Source organism: Hermetia illucens, chromosome 7 (genome assembly GCF_905115235.1).
Source record: "Hermetia illucens chromosome 7, iHerIll2.2.curated.20191125, whole genome shotgun sequence".
NCBI classification, from domain to species: domain Eukaryota; kingdom Metazoa; phylum Arthropoda; class Insecta; order Diptera; family Stratiomyidae; genus Hermetia; species Hermetia illucens.
This window is the reverse complement of record NC_051855.1, coordinates 3,401,081-3,420,695: the sequence shown is the minus strand read 5'-3', so window position 1 is coordinate 3,420,695 and position 19,615 is coordinate 3,401,081. Positions and strand designations below refer to the sequence as shown.

General features: G+C 42.0%; 1 protein-coding gene across 5 annotated transcripts in view; it reads left to right on the top strand.

The window, feature by feature from the left end:
• Nucleotides 1-19,615, top strand: part of LOC119660774 (calcium/calmodulin-dependent protein kinase type 1) — a 396,728-nt gene that overhangs the window by 103,034 nt on the left and 274,079 nt on the right. For all 5 annotated transcript variants that reach the window (XM_038069548.1, XM_038069544.1, XM_038069545.1 and 2 more), the window contains one exon: nucleotides 10,631-11,699. In XM_038069548.1, coding sequence (XP_037925476.1) covers nucleotides 11,587-11,699 — 113 coding nt within the window. In that variant the 5' untranslated portion in view covers nucleotides 10,631-11,586. The remainder of the gene's footprint in view (nucleotides 1-10,630; nucleotides 11,700-19,615) is intronic.

The window sequence follows — 19,615 nt, the reverse complement described above, 5'->3', positions numbered from 1 at the left end:
ACTGAGGCGACCAGGTATCAGTGAGGCTCCGTTCGAATACAGTCAGTTACCCCCGACTGCAAACTATCCAATGGGCACGGTTCGCATGACACCCTGGATTGGGGGAGGTGTTTTTCGACTCGTAATTCCATAAATCAATTAATTCAAATCAACAAAATTGTCTAACATCAGATAATCTATGGCTTTCCCACGAAAATCCGCGACTCTAAATATTAAATTGTGAATGTTATGATGTGTCCCGGGCGTTTTACCCCCAATTCAGCACTGTGATGTTCGCACAGCCTTTTTGACTTAATGTATCGAGTTAAATGAATGCAAGCAGAACGAAAGGGACGCTAAGAACTTCGGTACAGACAACAACAGATTAATACCGAGTTTCATCCACCTACCCCGTACAGCCCTATCTCATGTAGCTTTACCTCGAACAACCCCATTCCGCGCAATACTCCGTTGTCCTTAAATTCGAACGGCACGTAACCTCGCGCAAGGGAATAATAAAATGATGAAAATCGAATATCCTTTTACCAGGTGACAATGGGTGGCATTATAGGTTAGGTGGTCAATTTAGTCTGAATTGAATTTTTTCGGCCGAGAGCAGAGGCATTATTACCAAGCAGAGTACCTAACCTTACCAAAAAAGCTGCAAACTTTTTACAGGCTGTCGGCATTAGAACCTAATTGGAACGTGGGCAGGTTGTATCGGTGGTGGCAGGACGCTAGGGCGACACCTGACTAATAAAGCCCACATTTTTGTGAATGAAAAAAATTACAACCCCACCGGCGAGCAAGGAGTCGCCTTATTTTCGCCTTCACTTTCAAAGCAAAAGCAAAGGTATACGCGGAAAAAATCCTTCACTTACTTGCTTGCTGATTGTTTACCCTCGTATTTGCTATTTTCTGGTAATGCTGATAATACAGGTATACAAAAGGACGTGTATACCTGTATCTGCTAAAAATAGAACACGGAGCAGAAATTCAGTCTTAGATCTTTTTGGTCGCTTTAAATTGGTTGTAAGCATGACGATGACAGCACCCTGAAGACAGCGGAAGGAAGAGGTCGTAGGGAGGGGGTTGACGAAAACAACGATAACAATACAATGGATGGCGGCTTGGTAGGCGGTCGGTAAGGTCAATACAGAAGGCTCTGAAGACGGAATAGTGACGATGGGCATCATGGGGTAGGATCTGCTTGGAATAAAAGACACATGGCGGCAAAATGTCAATGATGAGGAGGGTGAATCGGTGGAATGTTGATAAGATGTTTAAAAATTCATGGTATTTCTTCTGTTCCCTGTAGAAGTATAAATAGTGTGTAATCTGCAGGATTGGATGCGGCCAAGTTGTTGAATTGCAAATAATGTTTTTTCGGACAGTCGATTTGTGGGACTTCGTTTTGCTTTTCACCTCCTGCTGTTCGGGGTATGTCCTTTTTGGTTTTTATTTCGGTTAGATTAATCTTGCGACTCAGGCCTATGTCCTGTGATTTTCGGGGGTTCGGATTTTTTAAGAGGATGTGATTTTAGTGAAGAAGATGTAATTGCAGTGAACTTTGTGCTGTGGTGCAGAGGTTGAAATTGAAATTATGTAATGGGATTTTTCTCGGAAGTGAGTAAGTTGTGAGAATATGTACGATGACAGTTTGATATACGTGAATATTTGACTATAAGGGTAGGGTGGGAGTGCGTGAAAGTGACATTGGTCATAATGGCCTGTTTAATATTACGTTATAGTAAAAATTGTGCAAACTGTGTTGTTCGCATTGCTTCTTCTTTTTTTCGTTTTTAAAGGTTTTGTGTAAAACAAATAATAGGCCCCGATGAGTACTTTCCGAGACTGATATGCACAGACAGTTTCTGACATAAGATCAACATAAAACCTTTATAGCTGCAGTGCGCAGCTGCCGGTATCCCGACTTGTTTGTATCTGTTGTAGTTTAACTTCTTCACATTTGCTAATAATATTGAACTCCAAGTGTGAATCGTATGAGGTTGACTATTCTCAATACATATTATTTGTGTAAACCGCTATTTAAAAATCGAACCAATTGAATTTTTAACTAAACGGAACTATGGTGCACTGATGGTTTCTCACATAAGGCCACACAAAACCTTTTATACCTGAAGTGTCTAGCTTCCTTCGGTTTCCCGACTTGTTAAGCTTTTGTGTAAACACAAAACCTTATTAAAATCGGTTTACTGTCTGTCCGTCTGTCTGTCTTTTTCTTTTTTTTTTCTATCGTTGGAAGGTGGAAAGGTTCAAAACCTACTGCTGGCTCCTGCCATACAGTTATGTGAGACTTCTACTCACTAAAACCACCTCCTTCTTCTTCCACTCTCCCCACGGGACTGCTATAAGCATTGCATCGTGGGGCTGGATCAGTTCTTAACTGCGGCGCATTATTGTTCGCTCCCTTTCTTGCTTTCTTCGCAGTTCTTCATGCCTTAGCTGCTCATGAATCATTTTCAGCTCAATTACCACTTGATTCCAAGCCTCCGTTGATTACAACATAAACTCCACTATATTTCCAGGTGTTAAGCGCCTGTATGCGATCGCCCCCAGCCTAGTTCGGTGTGCTGTAAACCTTGGGCACTCAAACACAACATGCTCCGCATTCTCAGCCACGTTACCACATCTTGGGCACCATGGTGACTCGTCGTGTCCAAATCGATAAAGATAAGCCCGATAACCTCCATGTCCACTTAAAAACTGTGTTAGCTCGTAGCTTAGTTCCCCGTGATTCCTTTCCATCCATCTTCGAATGTGTGGAATGATACGGTAGGTCCAAGGGCCAGTTTGTGCCTCGTTCCATCTCTTTTGCCATTTTGCGATGGATTCTCGCCGTGCTAGTTGCCGTCGAAGTACAATAGACTCACCGATTGCATACATATTGTCGTAGAGACGCCGACCTTCATCCGCCAAGATGTCTATGGGGATTGTCCCTGCCAGTACATATGCTGCTTCTCCTGATGTCGTTCGATAAGCACTGCATACCCGGAGTGCACTTAGTCGATTCGCCATTCCTAGTTTTCCGCAGTTTGATTTGTTTTCCAGAACGGTTGCCCAAACTGGAGCTGCGTAGAGTAGCACGGAACCAACTACCCTTGAAATAAGACGACGTCGACTTTTTCTTGGTCCACCAATGTTCGGTAGTATCCTCGAGATCGTTACAGCGATGAAAGATGCTTTAGTTGCAGCGCACTCAATGTGTTTTTTAAAGTTGAGTCTTTTGTCAATCATTACTCCCAAATATTTAAGCGACTCTTGGGAGTAAATTGTTTTTCCACCAACTTTAATTTTCACGGTCGTGTCTTTCCTTCTTTTGCTGATTAGCACTAGTTCCGTTTTATGTTCAGCAAGTGATAGACCGGACTTTTTCAACCAGGAATTGATCTCCCATATCGCTTCATTTGCATAGATTTCGATCTCGTCTAAGCGTTTTGCCACTATTGTTACCCCGATATCGTCCGCAAAGTTGTCACGCCGTTAGGAAGGCGTAGCGTCAGCATTCCGTTGTACATAATTAACCATAGTAAGGGACCTAAGACAGACCCCTGTGGTACGCCGCACGTCATTGGGAATAATTTCTCTCCATCGTCCGAGTCGCAATATAATCTTCTTCCAAGAAGAAATGCAACAACGATGCGTACAATGTACTTGGGAACCTTTAGTTTGGTTAGAGCCTCTACGATTTTCGTCCACTTTGCAGTGTTGAATGCATTTTTTACATCGAGTATCACCACTGCGCAGCATTTGTCATCTTGTATTGCAGCGCGAGCCAGGCCAGTCACCATGCTGATTGCATCGATAGTTGATCTCCCCTTACGAAACCCGAATTGGTTGTCGGATAGGCCTCCTTCCTTTTCCGCAACAGCGAGCAGCCTGTTGTATAATACTCGTTCAAATATTTTACCAATGGTATTGATCAAACATATCGGTCGATATGAGGAGGGGTCTCCCAATGGTTTACCTGGCTTCGGAATAAGTATCAACTTTTGCAGCTTCCATTGCTGGGGGAATTCTCCTTCTCTAAGGCATGCCGTAAAAACTTTGGCAAACATACCTGGTGCTGACCTGGCTGCCACTTTCAGGGCGATATTCGGGATTCCATCTGGCTCTGGGGTTCTGTCTGTCTGTCTGTCCTTCACGCATTTTTCTCGGAGACGGTTATAGCGATTGACACCAAATTTGGTAGAAAGGTGGGAACTGTGAACGCTCATGCATACAGTGAATTACATCCTTTAACGTCGAATTTAAAGGGGGGTCCCCATACATGCAAAAGGGGGGTGTCAATTTTTTTTTCGTCAAGTATAGTCATGTGGGGTATCAAATTAAAGGTCTCGATTAGTACTTTTCAAAGCCGATCTTAGTTTTGACATTCGTTGGAAGGGTGGGGAGCGCGGGGGGTTGAAAGTGATCACTTCTTTAAGGGGGCCATTCTCAGAAACTACCAAACCGAAAAATCTGAAATCAGGAGGCTGCCACTATATGGTGTCTAGGCTCCGAAATACCTTCCATGCCGATATCTGTTTAAATAAAGTTAATAATAGTATATTACTACAATTTTTTGTAATTGGTTGGAAACCCCCCTTAAGTTCATCCTAGTATTATACCATGAAATTTTGCAGTGATATAGGCTATAATATAGAGCATGATCTTACAAAGTTTGGTGGAAATCACGCTATTACTAACAAAGTTATAATACCTCAAATTTGCTGCTTCTTTGAAAATTGAAGACTTTGAATGTCAATATCACCCGAAAGTGGATACTCTCACATAATATATGGATATATTACGTGCTACGTACTAAGAAATACACAAAACCTTTCGCACCTGAAGTGTCTAGCTTCCTTCGGTTTCCCGACTTGTTTTTTGATGATTTTGGTTCAATTTGGTGTTGGTGGTCTTGCTCGATTAGCTGTCAGATGACACGCTGGCTGCACACCGGCTAACTAATGAATGACTACAAAAGATAGGAGGTTTTCCCAGTTCGGAGTTTTGCAAACCGACGTTTATAGAGTGTTTATTGTGCAGGAAGTTGAATGGAATCAACAGGGAGTAGTATATGGAACAGTTCATTAAAATATATTGGTTGTCCTTCGGGACATCAGGACAATTTTTGTCAGGTAATATCTTCATTTTATGTATGAAATGACTTCCTCTTGTAGTCGTAGTTACTTAGCATTTAGTTAACTATTCTGGTACTGCTATCCTTTGTCCTATTTTCAAGACTTTATATTAAGCCGGGCCGGATTAACTCTGTCTAATCTCTGCTTTTTCATAAATTTTGAGTACAATTTCTGCCCGTTCCCATCGTTGTTGCCACCTGCTCAAAAATTCCTCATTTCAGAGTTTCTTACGTCTGTTTTACGTCGTCTGAGATGGTGCTGAAAGTACAACACACTTTAAGAGCGTTTCTTTAGTAAACTGCATTCACATTTTTGACATTTCATGCAACATATAGAGTTCAACATTCTGGCTGTAAAGAATGAATAAGTGCATCGCAGGGTTTCGACATTTGACATTTTTTAGTGCAAGGATGTTGCAGACGCTGTTTGAAGTTTTACCTAGTGTCCAAGGTATTTGATAGTCAACTTTGCTCCCTACCCTGGTAGGAATACATGTGTCCTTACTCGGCTTAGTGTGAATATAGAGTTCTCTCCTTTATAGCGGTGATTGTTTGGGATGCATACAGTCGCTGCTATGTTGTCTGAACATCATTATATCATATATAATGTTATACAATAGTTCAACACAGAACCCGGTGTATTGTTATTCTATTAAGGGAAAGTCGCACCGCGTCCTTCAAGAACTATTGTGCCCCTTTTACTGGTTATAGTGTACCTATTGATTATAGTATCTCAAGCAGGCCTATAACCGTTAGGAGCTTTAGTATGTTCCCTACTTCCAGATCTTTCAGCTTTGCACCTGGTATTAAGTGTTCTACCAGATGCCTCGACTTACTTTGCACAAGTGCCGGACACTGTCCCAGGACGTGTATAGAGGTTTCGTTCTCCTCTTCAAAAAACCTGCAGGCAGTGTGCGTAGATATCCGTAGCTTCCCTAGGTGATAGTTCAGCTGACAATGACCAGTGATTCACTATGATTCGGAGGTTCTTTTTGGTGAGGTTTAAGCAATCCTTTGTGCGTATGGGTTCGTATCCCCCTATAAGCACGCTGAACTGTTCCATCCCTGGTAGGCCCGCCCAGTATAGTACCCTCCATCCGGTGTAAGAAGTGTAGATTGGCCGGGTTGAATGCACAGGATTTAGTTGATTGGTTCAGCGTGTCAATCTTATAAACTTCTGACATTCCCAACGACGTAACGGGAGGATTTTTTTATAAATTATTCAAACCAGCATTTTGTCCACAGCATGCAAAGTGTATATGTGTTTGTACGACAATATGAAGCTTGCTAGTTTAGGAAATAGAACTACCTTCTAACGGCTTCAAAATGGAAGAAACATCCCCCCTATCGGTATGTTTCGAATAACTCTGCAAATATCCCCGCTTTAATTGAACAGCCAGCTCAAGGGTTTTTTTTAGGTATAGGGTCCAGTTCCGGTACTTCATATTATGTAGGCGCTTCACAATGGGTACATATTCGCTGCGGTACAGCGTTGTTTGAAGGTATCCCTTTCTCTCCGCTGAACAGGTAACATGATGTCTTTGGGAACTTCCTTTTTGGAACACTCATTCCCCTTCTATTCAGCATGGCGTCACATGGAGCTAAGGTCAGATAATCCGCCTTTTGCACGGCGGTTGGAACCTTCTACTTCAAAAAATGTATTGTCTCGACATTGATGAGTCGCATGCCCTCACTGTGTATTCCGTGATATGAAGTTTTTCTCTGACGCCAAAAAAGAAAATTCATTGTTGATAAAGGCAATATTTCTTCACCTAATTTTGCTCATGGCTGGTCCCTCAATTTCTGCTAGTCTAACATTCCCGTTATAATAAATCTAACAATAACTCGTTCTCCTCCTTTTCACATATTACTTTTTGGACTGTGGAAGATTATATAACTCAGGTACGCAAAAAGAGCGACAGAAACACAGATTGGTTGATAGTGGACTGCATCAATTGGGATACTTTAATTTATCAATATATTGGCTCCCCGATTCTATCCTCCGGGTAAGGTGTCCTGTTCTGTTTCCAACGGGGTAGGGACGATTTTTGATGTAGGTAGGCTTGTTAATTTCCTGTTCCTCTTCTTTTGGTTTAGAAAAGTTTGTCGGGTTCGCCTTAAGTAAGTAAATTTAGATGAAGAACTTTACCGTATTGTAACTTAGGGATGATTTGCGGTTCCCTAACTCTGATATATTTATTTCTGCTTCGATAAGGAAGAGGGAGAGAGGGTGTGGATTTTTCCGTTACTATGCTATGCATTTAACGCGACTGGTATTCAATTCTGAGAAGCTTGAAAGTGAAAAAAACCCGTACCCTATATTGGACATTACTTCTGAGCGTCATTTTATTTTCCGATTTATCAAAATCTCGGCAGGTGCCGGATTTTACCTAATAATAACACTCAATGCCACCCATTTAGGTGTGGACGATTCTACTTATTAAAAAAAGTATATTGGCTCTAGTGATGATAGTGGCCAGTTGTAGGTTAATGAGAAAACCCTTCGAGAACTCCCCGCAATCTCGAACACGTATGCGGAATGGTGTATTTTTCAATGGCTTGAACTAGACTGTGTGAAAGTCCCAGGACATCAATGGGATTGGGGGTATTTGGGAAGAATACCTGTAACTGACAATATTATGGGAACTATACAACCTCCTTCTCAGGATGCAAAATTTTCTCTGTTTCTTGAGGAAGTGGCTCATAGTTTACCTTCTTCTCCATGTATTTCCGTTTAATGTTGCTACTAATGGGGATAGCAATGCGTATGTACGCGAAGCGACCTGTCTTGTCAACTAACAAAACGTCAGAATTGTTGAGCTTTTTACAGGTATAAGCTCGGGTGGCGACCACGCCATCTTGAATGGCACACATAAATCTCTCCGTCTCAGCAAAGGGCTCCCCAGTACACAGCCATCTGTTCGATAAATTTCTGCCAATTTACGTATTTTCTGACTTCGACTTCAATTCATCGATCCGCTCCTGTCTTGGCTTCATCCTAATTAGAAAATTGAAAGAACGATCCTTGCTGCCTTACAAAAAGCCGCATGCAAGAGACTCGCCTGCTCTTTACTGTAAAAATATGCATGTAGCGAGTCGACCTGTTGATGATGCTATGTCGCCATTTCAACCACCCCCTGCCTCCGATATCAAAAGCTTTGAAGTCGACACTTGTCCGAATATCACGGCTAGACATGCCTACTATTCGCAACAGACTTCTAAGGTGGTCATCAGTACCAGCATACAACTTGATGTCATCTAAGTACATCATGTGTGACAACTCGCGCTTACCAAGTATACATTTTATTGCAGCACCATACCCTCTAGCATTATTCTGTAGCCATGAAAGGGGATTCAGTGCTATACAGAACCAAAGGGGTTCAACGAAAATCCTGCAAAATGCGGTATACAAATGGGCCTGAGGTATTTGCACCCTCAGATGGAACTCACTGATAAGGAGGTATGCCACCCTTCCATGACTGTCGTCAAGAACTTTATTAGTTTGGAATCAATGCGATGTAGATGACACAACGGATCGTCCTGGTAGGTGCCTCTTCGGCCTCTGCGGATGGGTTGGTGCCCTCAGATGAATGTACTGATAAGGTGGTATTCCACCCTTCCATAACTGTCGCCAAAAACTTTACTAGTTGCGATGCGATATATATGTAGGGCATCAATTGACGAGGTGTGTGGAACGCTATCAAAAGCCTTGGCATAATTGATATAGCAACTAAGTAGCTTTCTTTTGCCTTCAGTTGCCTGTCCTGCAACTGCGGAGTTGATAAAGAGTTGCTCTTTGGAACCCTTGATCCAATTCAACAGCCCTTGTGCTCCTTGGACAGAATGTTACTGGTATCGAAGTGCGCATTAGATCTTCCACTAATAATGGACATCAGGAAACCTTAAAAATGTAGTGTTTAACTGTTTGATTTTTTTTTTCAATAAAGAATGGCCATATGATAGCCCAAAAACGACAGGTTTTTGTGAAAAATTGAACCATTAACATGGACTGTCCGCCATTTTGTAAAAAATCGATCAAACACGAAAAGTGAGAGTAAGTTGCTCTCCATTTGGTCCAAACCAACCTCAAGCAGATATGGACTAAGGATCTCCCACATCCCAAGCAAGAAATAATTCGGGAAATCGGAGGCTGGACGCTTCAGATATGAAAAGTTTGTGTATTTCTCTTAGAAAAACATTTGAGTGGACATTTGTCCCATTAAGGGGGTCATCCTGTGTGTCGGATCCGCGGAACCGAAATTTTTTTTGGCATCACTTGTATCTAAATATAGTGTAGATTGGATGGGCAAAGTGATTTTTTGATATTCGGAGTGGTTCGGAAATTATAGTGTTAAACATGTAATAAGTCACATGCCAGATTTATATCGAACGCCGTAATATAGCGCGTATTTATCGGGCAGCCGAAAAACACCCTTTTTTGGAGATGGGTGTATAAATTGCTCTGTATTTCAATAATGAACTATGCTATCGGGCTGGAAAAATTATTACGCATGCTCAAGATATTAATAAATATGTGGTGAAAAATTCGTATTTGTATCTTTATCTAGTTCTTCTCAAAAAAATTCTAAAAAAAACGAAAAAAAGCGGCCTTCACACGGGGTGATCCCCTTAATACCTAGCACGTAATATATGCATATATTATGTGAAAATATCCCCTTTCGTGTAATACTGACATTCAAAGTCTTGAATTTGAACAGAGGCGATAATTTTGACCTATTGTAACTTCGTCAATAATAGTGCTATATTCGCCTACCTAGGATCATGCTCTCTGTCATAGCCTACATTGCTGCGAAATTTCATGATTGTAGGATGAATTTAAGGGGGATTTTACAGTCAGTAACTAAAAACTTTCGTAATATGTTATTATTATTTCGGAGGCTAGGCACCATATGGTGGCAGCCTCTTGATTTTTTTCAGATTTTTCGGTTGACTAATTTCTGGGAATGGGTCCGTTAAAGAAATTATCATTTTGAACCCCCGACTATATTTGGTGAAAAAAAAATTACGCATCCCCCCTTAAATTGGACGTAGAATGATGTAAATCACTGTATGCGTGAGCGCTCACAGTTCCTATCATTCCAAATATAGTGTCAATTGCCATAACTGTTTCCGGGAAAAATGCGTGTGAGAGACAGACAGAGATACAGACAGTAAACCGGTTTTAATAAGGTTTTGCTTTACACAAAACCTTAAAAAGGTCTTGTTTTACACAAACCTGAAAAAAGTTATTTAATTAAATCTATTCGGAATTTTTGGATCAGACAATCGATTTCCCCACAATTTTGGTTGCCCCAAAGCTTACAAATACATCATTTTGATGGCTTTTTGGGATATCTGTAAAATATATTTCAATAGAAAGTTGTTCGCTCTAAAACGTTTTCCTACAAAAAATTCCTTTTTTTTGCCTTATAAGTGGGGTTAACCCCTTAAAGCTTCAAATAGTAAAAAATGTCCTACATCTTATTTTTCTTTGTATATTTTCAGAACGAAATGGGTTTAGTACCGAAGGATGATGATAAATTATTCTTGAGTTTGCAAAGTCAGCGTTTTTAATCCCGCTTTAAAGGAGTATTAAATAAATATAATAAACGTAATAAAATGAAATAAATATAATGTATATAACAAAAAAAAACGAAACTCCAATTGGCATGTTAACAACACTAGTAAATAAAACTTTTTCAGAAGTATTTTTTCATTAAAACTATACTAACTGTGCTAAATTACAATTGTGCTTGTGTGTGTCGCGTATTTCCTGAAATATATATTGAAAGGATTTGGGAAATATATATGAAAAATATTAGATTTCCCAAGAAAATAGTATATAAAATCACTTTATAATTTTGTAAATAATAATATAGATTAAATGATATAATTGTAACTGGTAGTGTTCGATAGTGTATGTGGTGCAGTTAAAAGTTATCATCAAAAATTAAAAAGAGAATAGAATCTATTATGAAAAGAAGAGCCCTTCTTAAATAAAAATATCAGTGAAAAGTGAATTGAAAAGTTAGTTTGGTTATATATTTTAATAATTGCAGTGTTGTAGTTAAAAAGTCAAAGCTAATCTAGGGAAATGTTTATAATATATAAATATTAATGCTGATATTTACTATGTGATAGCTGCCGCAATTGTTGCGTTGCCACCGACAAAGTTGATTTTCTCTTCTTCTTTTTAATGTTGCAAATAATGAATAATTACTAGGAAAGTGAAGAAATATAGATTTTCCACTAAAAGTAAAATAATAAATAATAAAATAAAAACCATAATAAATAATTGTGAAATAATTAAAAAATTATAATAATATTGATAAAAAACCTGCAATAAATAAAATTGATATAATTAGTTTCACTATAATTAACATACAAACAAAGATACCATAATCTTTGAAAATTAATAATTTTTTATATATAACAAAAATATCAAATAAAATCATATAAATATGCCACTGTTTGGTAAGAAGGATTCAGCGAAAAAATCGAAAAAGGATTCTAGAGATCCAGACAGACAGATCCAGATTGATGAGAAATTTAGTCTTAAGGAATTACTTGGAACGTGAGTGTTAACATTATTTTATTTGGTAGTAGCAGTAGTTAGAAGTATTTAGGTTTGTACTAATTATTGTATCGCTTATTATTTTAAACCTTTTATACAACTTAATTTTTGAATTTTCTTTCTTTTAATTTTCCTTACTTCTTATCATGCAATTTTTTACAATAAAATTTATATTTATTTATTTACATTGAAAAAGTACTTTACCAACAAAGTAGGAACATTAGAGGTGCCTTTGTTTAAATGATATGCTTGTAGCGCAACGCAAATAAAATGTAAGGATATTGAAAGAACTTTATTTAAATTACAGGGTTAAGGCGTAAACTATGATACTTATTTTAAAAAAATGGTTGAAAGATTTTGATCTGATCAGTTATATTGAATAATTTGAACTGTATCTTTATCTTGAAACAAATCACATTATTATAAACATCAAACGAACGAAAACACAAGAAAAAATAAATTAGCCTTGGTTTTCGATTTTAAATAAAAAATTCTTAATAGTAACAATGACAAAAGAAAACTATAAAATGGTCAGCGGCTTTTGCCGAATTATGGATAATATAATTTTGATTCTTTTTAGTTAGCTAGTTTCATATAAATTATAAAATTAATCCCGTGAAATTTTCCCATATTTTGTGTGATTTCATGGTGATATGAATGTCATGTAAGAGCTGAGTTGCTCGACTTATAAAATGAGGGCTTATATAATAAAGTTTAGCGATTTTAGGCAATTGAAAGCGATCAGTAACAAGAGATTTAAAGGAAGCATTTAAAGATGAACACTCGTGAGTAATTGCTTGAGAAAAATTATAAATTGATATCTAGCCATTATTTCGTAGACTGATTGATAGCCGGTTGTATGGATTGGCAAGTTGGTTCCACAGATGTGTGTATTAATTTTTGAGTGTTGCGAGCATATCTTGAAATAAAATATGCTTGTTCAAAATTGGCTGCCGCCCCCACATACTCCAGGAGGGCGATCAAATTTCGATTAGCAATGGGACTCATCTGAAGTGCTTCTTGCCACGAAACCCCACCGGAGATTATTTGGTACCATGGGAACCGGGATAGCCCATTGAGAGTCTATGCTCTAGGAGAATTCCTGGAGGATATGCTCTTGGGCCGGTTATTTCCGGCTGGTCCCCTGGCGGAGTTTTATAACGGTAGTGGTTGGGCCCATATCGTGGACAGAACTCCTCGTGGACTCAAGCGTGGAGTTGCGCTATACAACCCGGGTGCCATACCCCTAAGTTGCGGCAGAGGCGTTAGATAGACCTCGCGTTCACCGGTATGAATGCTGTCTCTGCACTCGTGTGTGTGTATGGTGGGGGAGAAGCTACAGCTTCTGAGCACTCAGGCCGTGTTGGCCCATTGTACTCGCCACCCCCGCTAACGGAATATTCCGGATTCGTTAACGTATTACAGGATTTCCGTTAGTGGATGTGATGCTACCTGTTGCAATTGGAAAACATCGGCACCAAGGATCTGATTCCTGATGCGTCCATAGGCTGGCATTCACATAGGAAATGCTCCGTGGATTCCGCTTCCTCATTGCAGGAGGGATACGTATCACCTTAAGTAATTCCTATTCCGAACATATGCCCAGCTAGTGAATTTTGGCCTGTCAGAATGCCCACAATACACCTGCAAGTCCTCTTGCTTTTCGACAGGATAAATTTTGCGGTACGTATGTTCGGTTCTGGCAGGAAAAGTTTGGTGTGTTGAACAGCATTTAGGCTCTGCCACCTGTCATTATGGGAAGCTTGTTCCCAGTTTTTGAAAACAGACTTAGCCAATGCTACTGATACTCCAATTGCTGGTTGTGAACCCGTCATAGGGGAGATTGATCCCTCTTTCGCTGAAGCATCCGAGATTTAATTTCCCTCTACGCCACAGTGACCAGGTACCCAGAGTAGTTCCACCGTATTGAATCTAGAGATAGAGTTCAAACGGTTTCTGCATTCCTGAACGATTTTCGAGGTGATCAAAGGACCACTCAATGCCTTCACTGCAGATTGCGATGCGCCTGACCTTCAACCGCTCGTCAATCACCCAGTTTGCCGCCCTTAGAATCGCATAAACTTCGGCTTGAAAAATCGTTGCATATTGTCGCAAAAGGAAAAGCCCACTCGTTTTTATTCGAGAGGTAGACTCCGGCTCCAGAACCCTCTTCTGTTTTTGAGCCATCGGTGTAGAAGACTTCCGTATATTCCACCACGCATTCCTCTGGGTCTTCCTAGTCTTCTCTGCGCTTCAGGGTAACTTCATATCTTCTACCAAACAGATGTATGGGGACACAAGAATCGGAAGGCATTGTAAGAACTGGATGCAGTCTTCACAGTAGCTCTTCCAATGCTCTGTGCCTCCCACATTCGTTGTTTCCCAACAGAGCTAATCGAATTAGCCTATGAGCTGCTCTCATTGCAGTGCTTTGAATAAGTATATCCAGGGGCTGCAAATTGAGTAGTGCATTCAGAGCTGCGCCGGATGTCGTGCTCATGGCACCAGTGATACCGAGACACACAGTTCTTTGAAGTGCGGCTAGTTTATGGTGAAAACCTTTTTGTCTCACCTTAACCCACCACACTACGGATGCATATACGAACATCCGCCTAATGATGGGAACGTATATCCATATTATCACCTGAGGCCGGAGTCCCCCGGCAAAGGCCCGTCTGCACAGCCCATAAACTGTGAGAGCTCGTGTCATTTTTACCTCTACATGTTTGTTCCAAAGAAATTTTTAATCTAGAGTGACTCCCAGATATTTCACTTCTTCGGAGAGTTGAAGGGTAGTGCTCCTCATCTTAGGGAGGCAAAGTCCATCCAGTTTTCTCTTTTTTGTGAATAAAACCATTGTGGTTTTATTTGGATAAACTGACAGACCATATCTGAGGCACTAGCTGTCTATCAAATGAACGGCACGTTGTATATTTCTACACATCGCTCCAAGACCCCGATCAACAGCAAGCACAGCCACGTCATCAGCATAAGCTTGAGCATGGATTGGCAAATTTTGCAGTTCGCATAGTAGTGAGTCAATCAGCATACTCCACAGAAGTGGCGAAAGCACACCTCGTTGGGGGCAGCCTTTCTTTGCTTCTGCAGTCAGCTAGCGATCGACATCCATCTCAGCGCACAGCAGTCTCTGCGCTAGCATAGCATGGATCCACTTAATTAAAGCATCATCAACACCATGCGCTCTGTCGGCACCACAAAGTTTTTGAAACAGCGCACAGTCAAAAGCCCCTTCAATGTCCACGAACACCCCCATCGCGTACTCACCATTCAAAGTTGCATCCTCTATCTTTGTGACCAAAGAACGAAGAGCAGACACACAGGACTTTCCACGTTAGTAAGCATGTTGGTTTTCATTAAGTGAGTGTAACCTAAGTGCGTTTCTACGAATGTGACGCTCCACCAGTCTCTCCAAACCTTTCAGCAAGAATGAAGTGAAGCTGATGTGTCTGAAGTTCTTTGGATTAGAATAGTCATCTTTCCAAGGTTTCGGTATGAAGACTACCTTAACCTGTTGCCAAGAAGAGGGCACGTAGCCCAGAGCAAGACATCCTCGAAAAATATTTCTTAGAGGTCGCTCTAAATGCTCCATACCCTCCTTTAGCATTGCCGGATAGATGCCATCCATACCAGGTGCTTTGAAATGTTCAAAGGACAGTATGGCAGCTCTCACCTTTTCATGGGTAACAATCGCTTTCGCAGTGTTCCAGCTTCCCTTGCAGCACGTGTTGAAGGGGTTGCAAGAACCGTCAACTCTCCCCCTGCCACTTCTCTCACCCGTTCCCTCGGGTAGTATACTTCCAGAAAGGTCTGTACTGAATCTAGTCTGGAACTCGTGAAAGTTCCGTCGGGTTTTCTAAGAGAATCCAACTTGGCCGACTCATGCCTTTTGAGGACTCTACACAGCCTTGAAGTCTCTCTTTCGCCTTGCAGTACGCTCTAAAGGAGTCTCGTTTCGAACACCTAACGAGCTTCTTATATTCACGTTGTGAGTTCCTGAAATTTAACCAGTCTTCGTTCTTGTTACTTTTGCAACCATGGTTTAAAAGTCGCCTGGTTGATTTCCTGAGTTTTTGCAGTTCTCGGTTCCACCAAGGAACCGTTTTATCGCTTTGACCTCGGGAAATAGAACAAGTTTCTTCATAGCACTCTAAAAGTGCGCAGTTCAGAGTTTTCAATTCATCTTCCAGCGCCAAAGGAGTCCTTAGTTGCCTAGGGAACTGTACTTTATTGCCAAGAAGTTCATTGAACTTTGCCCAATCTGTTTTCCTAGGGTTCCGTCTTTGTACTGCAGACTGTTCGCCCGCAATAGTCAGATTGAATTCTAGATATCGGTGATCTGACAGTGAGACCTCGTCTAGCACTCGCCAGTGTGTAATCAACTCGAACAGTTTTGAGGTACAGATCGTTAGGTCAGTTACTTCACTTCTTCTCGGTCCCACGAACGTAGGGGCGCACCCTACGTTTGCAGTCATAAGACCAGCTGAAGTGATGAAATCAAATAGCTTCTCCCCTCTTAGATTGCATTTGCTACTGTCCCAATAAATATGTTGAGCGTTCGCATCGCAACCTATTAAGAGCTCGAGACCACTTGATTCTGCATACGTCACCAGATCTCTAAGCTCTTGCGTCGGTGGAGGATACAAAGAATCATAGGGTAAATAAGCGGAGGCAATTATGATGTTTTTCCTCTTGCCATTTATTTAATATTGTATGATGACCATAGCTAATTCCTGGGAACAGTACTGTCTCAGTATAGTTGCCTCTAACCGCTTTGATCTCAGGACGCAAGCTCTCGGTCTTATGGATCTTTCGTCGTAGAAGATCCTAGCCCCCTTTACTGATTCAATGCCACAGATTCTGTTAAATCGAACCCACGGTTCTTGCACCAGAAAGATGTAGGGGAAATCCTGTAGCTTTGTCATTCTCGCTGCCAATAGGTGGGAGTGAGGTTTGGCATGCTGCAGGCTGATTTGACCAATCTTTATGTTTTTCGACATTAACTTAGTCTATTGTGTTATAGAGAACAGTTAGAAGCGTATGCGGTAGTCCGCATGTGACGGGATTTCCCCCACACCGTACCACCAGAGACTCGATCCCCTCGTGTTTGATTTCTCTGAGAAAAGCCGTACTTGGAAGTACCGCAGTTCCCATGTTCTCATCCATGAAAGATATCATCTCATCCCGCAGAGCATTCGTCTGTTTTCCACTTAGCACCTTAATTGTTTTGCGGTGTCCGGGTTGCATAGATTCGATCACTCAAACTCAAGTCAGTTCTGTTCACGTCTCTGGCTTCCCTTCTTTCCGCCTGTTTCTTGGCAGGTATAGGAGAAATTACTAGCAGGTAGGATTCACTCTGTAGTCTCTTCATCAGTGCGAGCCCCCATACGCGGGTTCGACCCCTGTATGCACTATCCTCCGCGCGCAGCTCTATTGTGAGAGAGCGCACCGAAGATGCTGCAATTTGCTCTATATTGTGAGTCGAAGACCATCATTGTCCTTCGCTCTCAAAATGGAGATGATGCCCTACAGTTTTCTGATATGACTGAATTTCAGTCTATATAGGAAAAAGTGGAGCATCATATGGTGACTTCCCCTGAGCACATTCAGACTCTTTTGGTTCAGTTCGAATACCAAGTTCCACGTTTGTAGATTTGTCCTTCCTGGCATTCATGAACTTTACCCTCCAGTGTCTAAAGTTTATACTCGGGTTCTGTTCACCCAGCAAGCGGCTGATGTCTTCTGCCTTCCTTCGAGGGTCCAGTAACCAACATCCGACATGTTCTGTCCTGCGTAGCTCAGTCTTCACAATAGTGAACTTGGGCCGACCGCCGGAACTTAAAGTTGGAATTACCTGCTGGAGCCACTTTAAGGCAGCCTCGTCAGTGCATTCCAAATGAAGAAGCTCACCACGAAAACCGTGACTTCGTTCCAGGCTCCAGCATTTTTTTCCACAGGCATTCCCGGAGAATGGTAAACTATCCCTCTGACATTTTGCCATCCTTGGAGAAAACTCTCACGGCAGCAGTCAGAACAGAGGCTGCACCTTGCGCATACGTCCTCTTTCTTCCCGCCTTCGTGTTCGTATTCCTGTGGGAGGGACCAGCTTCATTAAGATCTCTCTCGCTGATTTGATCACCTCCCGGCACACCGGTCCTAATCCCCGCAAGATGCATGGATATAAGCCCTGGTGCGGAGCACAATAAAGCGTTGTCCACAGCAGATGTGTTGGTCTTACGCTTCTTGCGCGCATTACCGCTGACAGAAGAGTCTGGTGCGTCCAGTGTGGATCTTGCCGGGGTTTCCAGTTTATCCCCACCTTCCGCCGGAGATTCCGCTTCCTTTTGTCCGATTTCTCTGGACGTTACCGCGCCTAGTGGTACAGATACGTCCATGTCCTCATTCCTATGGTGCTTCATCTTCCTTCGCAGTGCTCTCTTCTGCCGTCGGCTTGAGGCCTTTGCAGGTTAACGGTGTCCGGGCTGCTTGGATCTATTTCCACATACAAGCGTTAAACCAGTAGTGTCCACGTCACCAGCTTCCCGTTCTTCCGCTCTTCCCGGTAAGGATGAAGGAGAAGGTTCTGACAGGCAGGATTCAGCCTGTAGTCCCCCCTCTTTAGTGGCCAAAGTTCCCTTCTGCCCGGCCTTCCTCTTCCGTTTTCGGATTATTATTATTATTTTGTTAAGGGAAAGTCGCACCGCGTCCTTGAAGAACTATTGTGCCCCTTTTACTGGTTATAGTGTACCCGTTGATCATAGTATCTCAAGCAGGCCAGTAACCGTTAGGAACTTTAGTATGTTCCCCACTTCCAGAAGTTTCAGCTTTGCATCTGGTATTAGGTGTTCTCCCAGATGTATCGACCTACTTTGCACAAGTGCTGGACACTGTCCCAGGACGTGCATAGAGGTTTCGTCCTCCTCCTCACAGAACCTGCAGGCAGTGTCCGTAGATATCCCTAGCTTCCCTAGGTGGTAGTTCAGCCGACAATGACCAGTGAGAATTCCCACTATGATTCGGAGGTTCTTTTTGGTGAGGTTTAAGCAATCCTTTGTGCGTATGGGGTCGTATCTCCCAATAATCACCCTGGACTGCTCCATCCCTGGTAGGCCCGCCCAGTATAGTTCCCTCAATCCTTCCTCTTCATTTCTTAGTGTCACAGCCATGAGACCGTCTCGGATTTCACAGAAGAGTTCTGGCCCGTGTAAAGGCGTGCGTGCTCCCTTCTTGGCTAGTTCGTCCGCTGCCTCTTTGCCTTCCAACCCAGCAACCAAAGTATCCAGACCTTGTTGGAGGAGCCGAATGTATTCAGTCTCGCAAGGCATTCCCACACCAGTTTAGAGTTCACCTGGTTGGACCTAAGTGCCTTGATCGCTGCTTGGCTATCGGTGAGAATAGCAATGTTCTGCCCCCAATAGTTCCTTTGGAAATTAAAGGAGGCACATCTGTCCATGGCGTATATTTCCGCCTGGAATATCCTAGTGTTCTGCCCATTGGCTCCAAGTACCTGTCCATTGGCTCCAAGTACATTTTCCTTGGACCAATGACACCGGCACTCGCTCCCTGTGCTGTGAAGGATCCTTCTGTGTACCAAGTAATCAGTTACTAGTTTAAGTCATATGTCACAGCCACGCTCTCCCAGTTGTTTTCGTGTTTCAAACTTCTTATCGAAGTGAGACCTCGTTGTCATGATATCCTTGGCTATCAGTAATTCGGGATACGGCCTAGAAATAATATCAATCTTCCTTCGGTTTAGGGCGAGAAGCTGCCGCCTCCATTCATCCTGAATATTGCCCTCCTTGCCTGCATCTGTATGTGCTGGTGGAGAGGAGTTAATCCCAGAAAGACGTCCAGGGATGCCGTTGGGCATGTCCTCATTGCCCAACTGATACACACGC